At 40.1% G+C, this 15,383-nt stretch overlaps 1 protein-coding gene across 5 annotated transcripts in view; it reads right to left on the bottom strand.

Moving 5' to 3' along the window:
* Positions 1-15,383, bottom strand: part of LAMA3 (laminin subunit alpha 3) — a 254,952-nt gene that overhangs the window by 125,007 nt on the left and 114,562 nt on the right. For all 5 annotated transcript variants that reach the window (XM_045781833.2, XM_045781832.2, XM_045781831.2 and 2 more), the window contains 5 exons: positions 15,156-15,261; positions 14,352-14,451; positions 7,955-8,111; positions 2,890-3,022; positions 921-1,063 (listed from right to left, as the gene is read on the bottom strand). In XM_045781833.2, coding sequence (XP_045637789.2) covers positions 921-1,063; positions 2,890-3,022; positions 7,955-8,111; positions 14,352-14,451; positions 15,156-15,261 — 639 coding nt within the window. The remainder of the gene's footprint in view (positions 1-920; positions 1,064-2,889; positions 3,023-7,954; positions 8,112-14,351; positions 14,452-15,155; positions 15,262-15,383) is intronic.

A 15,383-nucleotide genomic window follows, 5' to 3' on the forward strand; every position in this document is an offset into this window, starting at 1 on the left:
ATTTGCTAACGTAGCCGATCAAAAGTTTTGTGCCAGAAGGAAAAGCTTGCTATTTTCCACTCTAACTGCCCAAAACCAAGTGTTTGCCAAAGACGTCATTTTCAGAAGACTTTTTATAAGATACCAATTTCTCAGATAGCAGTTTTCATCCCTTAATTCCCCGTGGCTTCTCCAGCTATTGTATTAGTGTGCAAGGACAGAGCTGTGCCCGTGACGCTGGGTTCTTTGTCTAAGGCCATCTGTGTGGTGAGACTATCGCCTACGTTTGACGTAGAAGAAGGCAGGGAATGTCAGAGAAGCATGGGCTCTCCCTTCTCTTTCCGCCACCAACAACTTCACTGATATTAGGATCTGTTCTTCTTGTAGCTTCTTCTGATTCATTCCGCACAATTCCCAGAGAGGCTGATTTTCTAAGATGTCCTTCTGATTCACAATGAAAAATCCCAAAGAAGCTTTTGAAGGGCGGGGACATATGCCCATTCAGGTTTTGTTTTTATTCTGATAACTTTGAGTCATTATGAGTTACAGTTGGTTTGGTTTTTTTGTCTGAAAGGAGCTGGCTGAAGAATATAGAAGATATTTTAGGGGGGCCTGGGTGACTCAGGTGGTGAAGCGTCTGCCTTCGGCTCAGGTCATGGTCTCAGGGTCCTGGGATCGAGCCCTGCCTCGGGCTCCCTGCTTGATGCAGAGCCTGCTTCTCCCTCTCCCACCCCCTCATGCTCTTTCTCACTCTCTCAAATAAATATTTTAAAAAAAGATATTTTAAGTTGGCTTCTGTGTCATTTGAGGGCAAATGTCACCACAGTTTCCTGTGTCTAAAAGGGAGCTGCCTGTGGTCTTATGGTCGCTGTGGGTCACTGTGGACGGACCATGCTAAGGGGGGAAAGAATCCCACAGAACTTTCCATGCAGGTCTCTTACCAGGAGGACTCCCTCTGATTTGATACAAGCAATCCATGTCCCTGGTGCAAGTGAAAATGGGTCTGCCAAACCATTTCCGGGGACGGTGACAAAGGCTGGCTCCTTACTGGGCGGGAAGATGACTTCTTTGCTTTGAGCAGCGCCTGTTGGAAATAAAAAGAACCGCCAAAGGCGCTTGTCTAGCTGTCACTGTTAGGATTTTGGATATTCAGTTTTAAACATTCAATTTCCATCTGAAAAAGTCAAAGGTGGTTACTCGTCATATTTACTGATTTTATTTTTTTAATTGTATGCTTGCATCGCCTATGCATAAAACAGATTAGAAAGATATTGACGTGAGCAGTGATTATGTACCCTAGGATTGTGAGTACTTTTTAAATTCGTTAAGTGATTAAGTATATTAATCCATTTAAACTGCTTAGAGAAGTTCATTGCACATAGTAAGTCTTTAATTCATTACATTTGATATTAAATTATTTTATTCTTTTAATTTCTATTGAAGAACACGTGTTCGTTCTGAAATAAGAAAAAGGTCTGGTTTTCTGTTTGTTTGTTTTCCAGATGCAAAGGTTTTCTTCTGCGTGAAACAAATAGAGGACCTCCTCTAGAAGGTTCAGAAACAAACCAAACTGCTGTATCTGAGCCCACCTGAGCCTTTTTCTTCAGAAGAAACATTTGGTCCAAATCCTTGCATTTCCTCTACAAACTTCCACTAGATCTAGGTCCGGGACACGAGGCGGTGCACACAGCCAGCATGGCCTTTGCTCCCCAGTGGTGGGACGGGAAACGTGAGGGATTATGGGCCAGAAAACAGGAGAACTCAGCACAGCGTGAACAGTCACATTCGGGAGGAAGCACAGGTTACCACGGGAATACACAACCAAGGCCCCTGACTCAGATGTGGGGGCTTAGGAAAGATGTCCCGGGGGTCGGGAAAACAAACCACAATGTGCTCCACCTGTTTGAGCTAACAGACAGCCAACTGCGGACGAAATGTCAGCTAGGAGGCACTGGTGTCTATGAGAAAGAGTTTGGGGTCAGAAGATTCCAACTTGTCTGCAAGGACCAGCTGCGCCCTCAGGCGATTCACTAAGCCTCTCGGCTCTGCTTCCTCTTCAGCCCTCATCAGTTCACAAGCTTATCTTGCGAGGACACCAATGCCAAAGTGCTCTGTGTATGCTAGAGTGAGCTGGCTAGTTCTCCTGTCGTTCGTCATCAGCCAGCCTCACGACCTGGCTGACACGGCTCAGCCGCAGCGTCGCTGCCCCGACGACTTCCCACGGATGCTGAACAAAGACGCTTGCATTTCGATCTTAAATTAGATTTCTATGGGCACCATTTTGTGTCCATGTGGGATTCCCAGTGCTTCCTGGAATCTGTGGCCAAGAAAGGTAGAAGCCCTAATTCTTGCAGAACAGACTTCCAGGCCTCAGCTCTGATGAGACCCGCCCTCTGACAGGCTTCCCCTCGGCCCTCAGGAAGCCCTCAGCCCTGAGGTTTGCACGCTCCTCTCTGGAGCTCTCGTGGGCTTCACGCTTTACAGCATCCACCTTAAACATTCCTCTCCTCACCCATTTCTCCTTGGCCTATTTGGTGTGCCTGAAACAATGGGAAAATTTAGGGCTGTAGGCCAAGCTCCCTCCATACCCCCCCAGAGGTGACAGCCACACTCCCGCGAGTGAGTGATACATCAGCTTTACTCTGTGGTGATATCATAACCCCTGGGTTCAGCCAAGATACACAGGTTGTTATGTCAATTTTTCTCAAAGACAGTTAATGATAAACTTGACAGCAAAATTTGAATAAGCGGAACGTTTAGAGATTGAAAAGGTAGCAAAGGACAGGGCACCCTCGTCAGACTACGCATCAGACTTCAGCTTTTCTCAGGAGGTAACTTTGTGAAAATTGGAAAAAATATTTCACTAATTAATCATTTCCTAATCCAAAAGAGGCTTGAACCTTTGCCTACCTGCCTCAGCCCAGGATGGATAAACAGTCACGCGACCGGATACGGCTTCAGTTCCAGGGTTGATGTATTTCAGAATAACACGAAACAAAGACTGACTGGACTTCCCCACATTCAGCAGGATCCTCACTTCATTCTGAAAAATACCAAAAAGCCATACAGTATAGAAGAGACAACCGGCTAAAAGAAATGCTAGCCAAACAGTGACTATACTCCATTCAGGTCTCACTAGTGGACTTGTAATGTGCACACACACTCCCTCTCTCTCCCTCTCTCTCTCCCTCCCTCACTCACTCACTCACACTCAGCAAGCACCAAATAACTAATTCCGTGGAGGATGGACATAGGCAGGCCTCACAATAAATTAAAAACACTTACAATTAAAGTTACAGTGAAAACCTGTTCGCTCAGCAACTGAGATCCTCTTTGCACCCTTCTGGAATCAGGCAGACAGAGTGAATATTAGCTGGACTAGTTTAAGGAAAGCCACAGTGACAGGGGTAACCACCATGGGCTGGGAGAAATGCAAAAAAGGCAGAAGAGAAGGAAAGGACAGTGTTATTGGACACCCCCAGCTCCACAGAGAAACCATTCCAGGGTTCTGTTCACGTACCTAAAATTCTAAATGGTCACAGAAACTTATGTTGGCTAAGCAAAGCTTAAAATACCCCAAACACATTAGTGATAAAACCTGGATGTAACTAAAATATGCCTAAGTCATATGCAATTGATCTCAATCTCTATTCAAAGAGAACATGGGCCTTTTTTTTTTTTTTTAAGATTTTATTTATTTATTTGACAGAGAGACAGCGAGAGAGGGAACACAAGCAGGGGGAGTGGGAGAGGGAGAAGAAGGCTCCCAGCGGAGCAGGGAGCCCGATGTGGGGCTCGATCCCAGGACCCTGGGATCATGACCAGAGCCGAAGGCAGATGCTTAACAACTGAGCCACCCAGGTGCCCCGAGAATGTGGGCTTTTTAAAAAATTATTTTATTTTTTTCATTGTGGTAAGTTTACTCTTTCAACCCCATCCCCTATTTCACCCATGCCCCACACCCACCTCTCCTCTGGCAACCACCAGTCTGTTCTCTATAGTTAAGAGTCTGTTTCTTGGTTTGTCTCTCTCTCTCTTTTTTTTCCCTTTGCTTGTTTGTTTTGTTTCTTAAATTCCACATATAAGTGAAATCATATGGTATTTGTCATTCTCTGTCTTATTTTGCCTAGCATTATACTCTCTAGATCCATCCATGTTGTAACAAATGGCAAGATTTCATTCTTTTATGTGGCTGAATAATATTCCATTCCAATAATAAAATGGACAATCCAACAAGAGGATATAACAATTGTAAGTATTTATGCACCCAACATGGGAGCACCCAAATAAATAAAACAGTTATTAGCAAGCATAAAGGAAATAATCAATAGTAATACAGTAATAGGGGACTTTAATACCTCACTTACACTGATGGACAGATCATCCAAACAGAAAATCAACAAGGAAACAGTGGCTTTGAATGACACACTGGACTGGATGGATTTAATAGACATATTTAGAACATTCCATCCTAAAACAGCAGAATACACATTTTTTTCAAGTGCACACAGAACAGTCTCCAGAATAGATCACAGATTAGGCCACAACACAAGCCTCAATAAATTCAAAAAGACTGAACTCATACCATGCATCTTTTCTGACACTATGAAACTAGAAATCAACCACAAGAAAAAATCTAGAACGAACACAAATACATGGAGGTTAAATAACATGCTACTAAACAATGAATGGGTCACTCAAGAAATCTAAGAAGAAATAAAATATTGTGTGGAGACAAAGGAAAATGAAAATACAAAGGTCCAAAATCTTTGGGATACAGCAAAAGCAGTTCTAAGAAGGACATTTATAGCAACACAGGCCTATCTCAGGAAGCAAGAAAAATCTTGAACAACCTAACCTTACACTTCAGGATGCTAAAATAAGAACAAACAAAACCCAAACCCAGCAAAAGGAAGGAAATAATAAGTGGACAATCACAGCAGAGATCACAGCAGAAATAAACGATACAGAAACTAAACAAACAAAAATAAAAAAAACAATAGAACAGATCAATGAAACCAGGAGCTGATTTTTTGAAAAGATCCACAAAATTAACTCTCGAGCCAGACTCATCAAAAAATGAGTGAGAGAGAGAGAGAGAGAGAGGACCCAATAAACAAAATCACTAATGAAAGAGAAGAAACAACAAGCACCACAGAAATGCAAACAGTTGTAACAGAATATTATAAGGAGCTGTATGCCAACAAACTGAACAGCTTAGAAGAAATGGATAAATTCTTAGAAACATATAAACTATCAAAATGAAAGCAGGAATGGAAATTTTGAACAAATTACCAGCAATAAAACTGAATCGGTAATTTAAAAACTTCCCCCCAAAAAAGTCTAGGACCAGACGGCTCACAGGCAAATTCTATCAAACATCTCAAGGACAGTTAATACTTATTCTTCTCAAAGTATTCCAAAAAATAGAAGAGGAAGGAAAACTTCCAAATTCATACTATGAGGCCGGTATCACCCTGATACCAAAACCAGATAAAACGCTACAAAAACAGAGAACTACAGGCCAATATCTCTGACGAACATAGATGCAAAAATCCTCAATAAAGTATTACCAAACAGAATCCAACAATACATTAAAAAAAATCATTCAGCATGATCAAATAGGATTTATTCCTGGGATACAAGGGTGGTTCAATATTTGCAAATCAATCACTGTGGTATGTCCCATCAATTAAGAGAAAGGATAAACACCATATGATCATTTCAATGGAGGCAGAAAAAGCATTTGACAAAGTACAACATCCATTCATGATAAAAGTCCTCTGCAAGGTAGGTCTAGAGGGAACATACCTCAACATAATAAAGGCCTTATATGAAAAACAAACAGTTAACATCATATTCAGTGGTGAAAAGCTGAAAGCTTTTCCCTTAAGGTCAGAATAAGACAAGGATGGCTACTCTCACCACTTTTATTCAACGTAGCACTGGAAGTCCTAGCCACGGCAATCAGACAACAAAAAGAAAGAAAAGGTATCTAAACTGGCAAGAAAGAAGTAAAACTCTACTATTTGCAAATGACATGATACCATATACAGAAAAAGCTAAAGACTCCACTCAGTGTGGGCTTTCTAACTTGACAGAATTGGAAAATAAAAATGCAAAAATGTATAAGGAACAAAGTTAGGGGTGATTTGACAGATACCACCAAGGTCTGCTGTTGAAAAATACTAAGAGAGGGGGCGCCTGGGTGGCACAGCGGTTGGGCGTCTGCCTTCGGCTCAGGGCGTGATCCCGGTGTTGTGGGATCGAGCCCCACATCAGGCTCCTCTGCTGGGAGCCTGCTTCTTCCTCTCCCACTCCCCCTGCTTGTGTTCCCTCTCTCGCTGGCTGTCTCTGTATCTGTCAAATAAATAAATAAAATCTTTAAAAAAAAAAAAAAAAAGAAAAATACTAAGAGAAACTCCATCATTTGAAATTCATTTCCTTTGCAGGGAGCCTGGGTGGCTCAGTCGGTTGAGTGTCTGCCTCTGGCTCAGGTCACGATCTCAAGGTCCTGGGATCAAGCCCCAGCTCAGCGGGATCCTGCTTCTCCCCTCTTCCTCTGCCCCTCCCTACCACTCATTCTCTGTCAAATAAATAAATAAAATATTTTTAAAAGAAGAAATTCCTTTGTGTTAACTAGTCATTCTTTCAAATTGTAAACACTTGTGAGAAGGTATCCACCTTGACTGGACTCTGTCATTCACATCCTATTATGACTTAATGACTTAATGACTCCACTGCTTTTTTCTGAATCATGAAGAACAGAATGCTAAAGAAACTGAATTTTTTATTGGGGAGAAGGAGAAAGCAGTGAGGTCTTAAGATCCTAGGTACTGTTGGGGCGACTGGGTGGCTCAGTCGGTTAAGCACCCAACTCCTGGTTTTAGCTCAGGGCTTGATCTTAGGGTCCTGAGACTGAGCCCCGCAATCTGCTTGAGATCCTCTCCCTCTGCTCCTCCCCTTGCTCATGCATACCCTCTCTCTCTTTCTCTCAAATAAATAAGTAAATCTTAAAAAAAAAAAAAAAAAGGGGTCCTAGGTACTGTTTGAGAAAGCAGCGTGATAAGGGACCCTGGTCAGGCACGAAGCAACATTAGAACCAATGACGGCTCTAAGAGAGCAGTGGCCCTGTCCCTGTTTCTCTAAGTGGTGACTTATGTAAACATAGCAAGTATTAGTCTGCTAAGGACAAATATTGGGTTATCAGGGTCATCAAGTTACCTCTTTTGTTCTGAATTTCTCCACTGAGAAACACAGTTTGAAGAGACCAACCTCAAAGAGAAATCCTGAGAACAAAACTTCTCAATGACTATACAGAAATTGTTGGCTGTAAATACTGCATAAGTTCTAAAGGTAACGAGAAAATGTGTAAATTCCATAACTATTCCAACACAAAGCCAAGGGAGATGGATACAGTAGAGAAGAATGAAGGAAAGGAGAAACACAGGAAAGAAAAATAAAATACCACTAAAATTCCTCTTTTATCTTAGTTTCTATTTATAGAGTAATTCAGGGTTTAAAAAGGCAAAACAAAAACAAAAACAAAAACAAAAACAAAAAACCAGTGCTGGTCAAATATCAACAACACACACATTATTGGAATTATTTAATTCAACTCATTTTTATTCTCTACAAATGTCTTTAAAGAAAAGTGTCTCTTGTGTTAACATATAGACTAATCCAACTTGGGAAACAACTTCTTTTAAAAAGTCTCTAGAGATAAACACTAGTTTTCTTTAACCCCTTCTTTGTCTGATTTTGTGACCAAATTAAATTGACGATAAACTGTGAAACTGATACATATACTATCAGTTAAAATCCAATCCTACCCCAAGCCCCATCCATAGTCTGGAGAAAAAGAATCCTGGAGTCAGTTTTGGGGACAGCTCACCTTTTGGGGGGACTCACTGAGAGTGTCATGGGTAAGTATATGCCCCACCCTGCCAGGAAGCAATTTCTGCAGGCTACATACCTGTACCGAGGTCATCTGAGCATATCCTCTCCAGCTAAACTCAGGGAACTCCAGGGGATCAAATCCAAATCGAAGTTCTCTTCCATTAGGTGTGGTGCCATCTTCAATCTCATACTTCATATGATGCAAATCCGGGAAATAGTAGTTGTTTTCAGGTCTTTGGTAAGTAAAAAGTAAACATGGAGACAGCAAGTTAGGTTCAATGATAATCCAAACATTCTTTAATCTCAATAGCTACTGCTAACAGAGCTGCCACCAAATCAACAGAATACAAAAAAGAAGAAATGAAAGAGCCACCCTCCTGCTTTTTCTTTAAATTATTGCTTTCATTTATGTAAACATTCACATAAAACACACCCAACACCTATCAGTCTAAGCAACAAAATGAGAAAATCACTTAGCACAACCCATAGCAGTAACATCCTTTAATATGTTCTAAATGGTTGCCAACAACTTAGCAAAATCAAATTAGGTTACTTACTGTAAATCCATCCAACCATTCATTCATTCATTCATTCATGTACTCATATTCACTCATACAAATATCAATACATACGTGCCAGGCACTATTGCTAAGTACCATACACACAACAGTGAATGTGACATAATATATTTCATATGCTAAGTTTACAAGTTAGATACATTATTCTCTATAATATATATTTTTAATCATTAGATTGATTTTTAATGCCTTGTATTTTCTTAAACTGTAAGTGTATAGACAGATTCAAGAGTCCAATAGTGGCAATCACAGAGGAGGATCAAAAATACTACATTGCTTGGGGGACATTTCATAGTCAAACAATTTGAAGTTCTTCAAAATGACACATTTGACAACCCAGTCACAAACTAACAGCAGTTAGTGGGTTTAAAGCCATAAAGATCATTTAGTCAAAGGAAATAAAAGGTCATGGCCCTATATTGCAAGCAGAATTACAAATGCTCACAATTTCTCAGGAAGCGATATACAAAGTTCCTTAAAAGTGTTTGTACCCATTGACCCAGTAATTCTACTTCGAGGAATATATTCTAAAGAACAATTTTATATATAGTGTCAAAGGATTAACATAAAAGAATGTTTATAATAGTGAAAACTTAGAAACAATGTAAATGTACAATATGAGATAATTTAAAAATTATGAAATAGTGTGTAACCATTAATATTTCTGAAGACTAATGATAATGAAAAAGGTCTGCAATATCCTATGAAGAAATCGATACAAATTTTATGAAGAAAATATAATACTAATTTCTATTCATAGAAAAAACCTAGAAAAAATATACAAAAAATATTAAAAGGGGTTATCTCTGGGTGGTGGAATAGGTCTTTTTTTCCTCTTACTTTTACATACTTATTAAAACTTTACAATGCACATATATTACATTTATTATCACAAAAATTATTTAGAAAACAAAGTGAAAGTGAATGTTTTCTAAACTTATAAGAAAAATGAACAATGCTCAGGTAATATCATAAACAAACATTAGGCAGGAATTTAATACAAAAAGACGAAAGATTTACCAACCCGGAGAAAAGGCAGCATGGCATCTTCGATGCTGGTTTGCTCTCCTTGTACCCTAGTTACAATTTACCGCTAAATCAAAGGACGTGTTCTAAATTTCATATGTATGTGTTGGCTGTAATGTAAAAAATCAGTATTTTTGCCTCAGGGTGGGTAATTTCAATCCTATTCTCTTGTATTATTTCTACATGAAAAATAGCTAATTGCCCACAGAGGTGGGAGGAAAAAAAAACTTACCCTGGTGAAGTGGGGGAAGCTCACTTTATCAACAGGAAGGTGGGAAGATTAAATGTAGGTGGAAAATGTTTCTAAACCTATTTACAAAATTCCTCTGGTCCATCATATACCTCGTTGGTCTGCAGCAAAACATTCGCACAGATGTGTCCTCCTGCACAGACCCTTTATTAAGTGACCCAGCAGTGACTGCCATTTAGAAATGACTGAAGAAAGCTCAGCTGGGTTGTTCTGACTTTTAGAATTCAGTGCTGAAAACATCAGAGGAAAGGGGAGAAGCGCCGTACTACCTAAATACAGACAATTTACTTTAACTACACTAAAGATTCCTTTATGAATCTGTTGAGAATGCAGAAGTAGTGAAGATACTTGCAATTTAGACACTGCAATTCACAGTTTCCAGCTCATGATTAAAAGCCAGAATATTAAAAATTAGTTTTTTCTTCCCTCCACTGAGAGAAAATTATGGATGGATCACAGTTTCCAAAAAAAAAAAAAAAATCTATATTGATTTAACAGATATATTCGGAACATTCCACCCTAAAACAGTGGAATACACATTTTTTTGAGTGCACACAGAACAGTCTCCAGAATAGATCACATATTAGGCCACAACACAAGCCTCAACAAATTCAAAAAGATTGAACTCATACCATGCATCTTTTCTGACCACAGTGCTATGAAACTAGAAATCAACCACAAGAAAAAATCTGGAATGAACACAAATACATGGAGGTTAAATAATATGCTACTAAACAATGAATGGGTCACTCAAGAAATAAAAGAAGAAATAAAATAATGCATGGAGACAAAGGAAAATGAAAACAAAGGTCCAAAATCTTTGAGATACAGTAAAAGCCATTGTAAGAAGGAAGTTTATAGCAACACAGACCTACCTCAAGAAACAAGAAAAATCTCAAATAAACAACCTAACATTACACCTAAAGAAGCTAAAAAAAAGAACAAACAAAACCCAAACCCAGCAAAAGGAAGGAAATAATAAAGATCAGCACAGAAATAAATGAAATTGAAACTTAAAAAAAACCCAAAAAAACAAAACAAAAAAACCAGTAGAACAGACCAATGAAACCAGGAGCCGGTTATTTGAAAAGATCAACGAAATTGATAAACCTTTAGCCAGAATCATGGGGGGGGGGGGGAGGGGAGTCAAATAAACAAAATCAGAAATGAAAGAGGAGAAAATACCACCAACACCATTGAAATACAAAGGGTTATATGAGAATATTGTGAAAAATTATATGCCAAGAAATTGGACAACCTAGAAGAATTGGATAAATTCCTAGAAACATATAAGCTCTTAGAATCAGGAAGAAACAGAAAAATTTGAACAGACTGACAACCAGCAACGAAACTGAATCAGTAATAATCAAAATAAACTCCCAACAAACAAAAGTCCAGGACCAGATAGACTCACAGATGAAGTCTAACAAACATTTAAAGAAGAGTTAATAACTGTTCTTCTCAAACCATTCCAAAAACTGAAAGAGAAAGTTTCCAAATTCATTCTATGAAGCCAGCATTACCCTGATACCAAAACCAGGTAAAGAAACCACACACACACACACACACACACACACACACACACACACACATACACAAAACTGAAAGCCAGTATCTCTGATGAACATAGATGCAAAAATCCTCAATAAGATATTAGCAAATAGAATCCAACAGTACATTAAAATAGCCATTCAGCACAGTCAAGTGGGATTCACTCCTGGGATACAAGGGTGATTCAATATTTGCAAATCGATCAATGGGATACATCGCATCAATAAGAAAAAGGATAAAAACCATATGATCATTTCAACAGATGCAGAAAAAGCATATGACAAAGTACAACATCCGTTCATGATAAAAACCTTTAACAACGTAGGTTTACAGGGAACATGTCTCAACATAATAAAGGCCTCATATGAAAAACCCACAGCAAACATCATATTCAATGAGGAAAAACGCTTTCCCACTAAGGTCAGGAACAAGACAAGGTTGTCTGCTCTCACCACTTTCATTCAACATGGTACTGGAAACCCTAGCCTCAGAAATCAGACAACAAAAATGGACTAAAAGGCATCCAAATTGGTAAGGAAGAGGTAAAAACTTTCACTATTTGCAGATGACATGATACTATACATAGAAACCCCCAAAAATTCCACCAAAAAACTATTAGAACTAAAATGAAATCAGTGAAGTTGCATTGCATTTCTGTACATAATAATGAAGTAGCAGAAATAGAAATTAAGAAAAGAGTCCCATTTACAAATACACCAAAAATAATAAAATACATAGGAATAATCTTAACCAAAGAGATAAAGACACGTGCTCTGAAAACTATAAAACACTGTGGAAAGAATTTGAAGAAGACACAAAGAAATGGAAAGACATTCCATGCCCATGGATTGAAAAAACAAATATTGTTAAAATGTCCATATTACCCAAAGCACTCTACGCATTTAATGCAATCCCTACCAAAATACCAACAGCATTTTTCACAAAACTAAAACAAATCATCCTAAAATGTGTGCGGAACCACAAAAGACCCCAAACAGCCAAGGCAATCTCGAAAAGGAACAAAACTGGAGGTGTCACAATCCCAGATTTCAACATATACTACAAAGCTGTAGTAATCAAAAACACTGTGGTACCTGCACAAAAATAGACACGTAGACCAATAGAACATAATAGAGAGTCCAGAAATAACCCACAATTATATGGTTAATTAATCTTCAACAAAGGAGGCAAGAATGTGCAATAGGAAAAAAACAGTCTCTAACAAATGGTGTTGGGAAAACTGGACACCTACATGCAAAAGAATGAAACTGGACCACTTTCTTACACCATATACAAAAATAAACTCAAAATGGATTAAGGACCTAAATGTGAGACCTGAAACCATCCAAATCCTTGAATAGAGCACAGGGAGTTATTTCTCTGACCTCAGTCATAGCAAATGGTCTACATGTCTCCTGAGGCAAGGGAAACAAAAGCAAAAATAAACTACTAGGACTACATCAAAATAAAAGCTTCTGTGCAGCAGAGGAAGCAATCAACAAAACTAAAATACAACCTGTGGAATGGGAGAAGATACTTGAAAATGACATATCTGATCAATGGATAGTACCCAAAATTTATAAATAACTTATACAACTCAACACCAAAAAAATGCATAATCCAATTTAAAAATAGGAAGAAGACATGAACAGACATTTCTCCAAAGAAGACCTGCAGACAGCCAACAGACACATGAAAAGGTGCTCAACATCACTCATCATCAGAAAAATGCAAATCAAAACCGCAATGAGACTCACACCTGTCAGAATGGCTAGAATCAACAACGCAAGAAACAACAGGTGTTGGCCAGGATGTGGAGAAAAAGGATCCCTCGTGCACTGTTGGTGGGAATGCAGACAGGAGCAGCCACGGTGGAAAACAGTACGGAGGTTCCTCAAAAAATTAAAAATAGAATTACCATATAATCCAGTCATTCCACTTCTGGCTACTTACCAAAAAAATAGGAAAACATTAACTTGACGAGACACATGCACCCCTATGTTTATAGCAACATTACTTACAATAGCCAAATTATGGAAGCAGCCCAAGTATCCCTCAATAGAGGAATAGATAATATAGTGGACTATTACTCAGCCATAAAAAGGATGAAATCTTGCCATTTGCAACAACATGGATAGAGCTAGAGGATAAGATATAACATTAAGTGAAATAAATCAGTCAGAAAAACACTGTATGATTTTACACATGTGTGGAATTTAAGAAACAAAACAAATAAACAAAGGAAAAAGAGAAAAATTGAAAAACCCCAAAAAATCAGACTCTTAACTACAGAGAAGAAACTGGCGGTTACCAGAGGGGAGATGGGCGGGGGGGGGGGGGGGGGCGTAGGTGAAACAGGTGAAGGATTAAGAGTACACTGATGCTGAGCAGAGTAATGTAGAAAAGTGCTGAATCACTGTATTTTACATCTGAAACTCATATAACATTGTATGTTAATTATACAGGAATGAAAACATTTTTTTAGACCTAGAAAGTGTTAAATATGACAGGACACGGAGACAGGGTGCTGCCGTACCCGTGACAGCCCCTCTGGGAGCTCAGCCTCCACTCGCTCCCTTGCTCCTATATTTCATTTTAATTAGCTTCTGCATGAGATGAGGGAGTTAACCCACTTCTAGAGTTTTCTTCCCTTTCCCTCCCACTGCACCCAGTGTAACGCACCCGGCCTCTCCACGCCTTCAGCCATGGGTCCCCAGGGAGAAGCTGGACCTGAATCTCCTTGTCCCAGGAGCCTGCCCCTTTGCTGGGCCCCTCCAAGCTGTGACTTTCACCTGGAGTTTCGGCCACGGGAACCCACCTCACTTTTTGTACCTGCGGGAACTTTCCAGTGAGGCGGCTCTGTGACCTACAAGGTGGACGTCTTTAGGGCAACCTTACCTCCTGCTTTAATTGGGCCCCCTGACAAGTGTCCGGATTTCAAGGGACAGTAGAGCTCCATGTACCCTGTCTCCTTAGGACAGCTTGTCTCCTCCCCGAGCTGTCGGCACAGACAGGACTCCCTGAGAACCTTCCACCACGTCAGTACAGGAGGAAACCTGGACACTCACCGCTGGCAAGCCTTCCCCACCACGTGCTCTCGGCAACGGCATCCTCCCGAGGGCCCGCTGCACAGGGGGGTGATCGCTCCACCAATGTCACACTGACACCCTGAAGGTCAGGAAACAACAGCAGTGACCCCGCAAGGCATCTCCACGCTGAAGCTTTCCCTCCTTCTCTGAGAAGCGGACACCAGCAAGGACAGGGCTGCTTCTTAGCCCTGCCACATCCCGTTAGAAATACGTAGGGAAATGGGAGGTGCCCCCCAAAGCCCACTTGTAGGCTGGAAGTATGCTGGAGGTCAGCCCCAACACTGCTGTCCAGCAAAAGGGGCCAGGAGCCCCGCAGCTAAACACAATTAATTGAGCAGCACGGTGTCTTGTAAATAACGTCTGTGACTGAGAGTCTGTGGGAGAGATTCTACAGTAGCCTTTTGGGGCCACACACCTGCAGGTGTCTTATTTAACATAGTATTACCTCTAAAGTCTGGTGTGCGCTGTTCTGATAATACAAAATATATCTTCCAAATTGTCTTGATGTTATTTACGAAATTAACAGATGCCACCCCCTCCATCCCAAAGATGTTTTCTGTCATTAAACCAACAATGTGCTGGTAGACGAGAATTAGAAACAGCCACACTTGCAATTTATTACTCATCTCAACTAAGTATTTGGCCAAATTCCCTGGAACAGAATTTTTGAGTCCCATCCCATCAGAAAGACTGCATGAAAATGACAGAACTCGGAAGAGAGATTATCCCCACAGTTTTGCCCATCAACACTGGCTTCCCTCAGGACCCACTGAAACTATTTACCTTGACACCCAAAGTAATTGCTCTTTTCCAAAGCAAAATATCCATCTTCACACGTGTCACAGGAATCGCCACTGACGTGGGACTTGCAGTGACAGTCCCCATCTCGCTGCAGAATAAGCCGGATGACAAAATTTGGTAAGATCGCACAATTCGCTAATCTTCAAGATGTAAAACTGACTCGCTGTGTAACACGAAGCAGTTAGCGAGGCTCTGAAAATGTCCAGAGAG

The sequence above is a fragment of the Ursus americanus genome, chromosome 19, assembly GCF_024610735.1.
Source record: "Ursus americanus isolate L20-20 chromosome 19, mUrsAme1.1.p, whole genome shotgun sequence".
NCBI lineage: Eukaryota > Metazoa > Chordata > Mammalia > Carnivora > Ursidae > Ursus > Ursus americanus.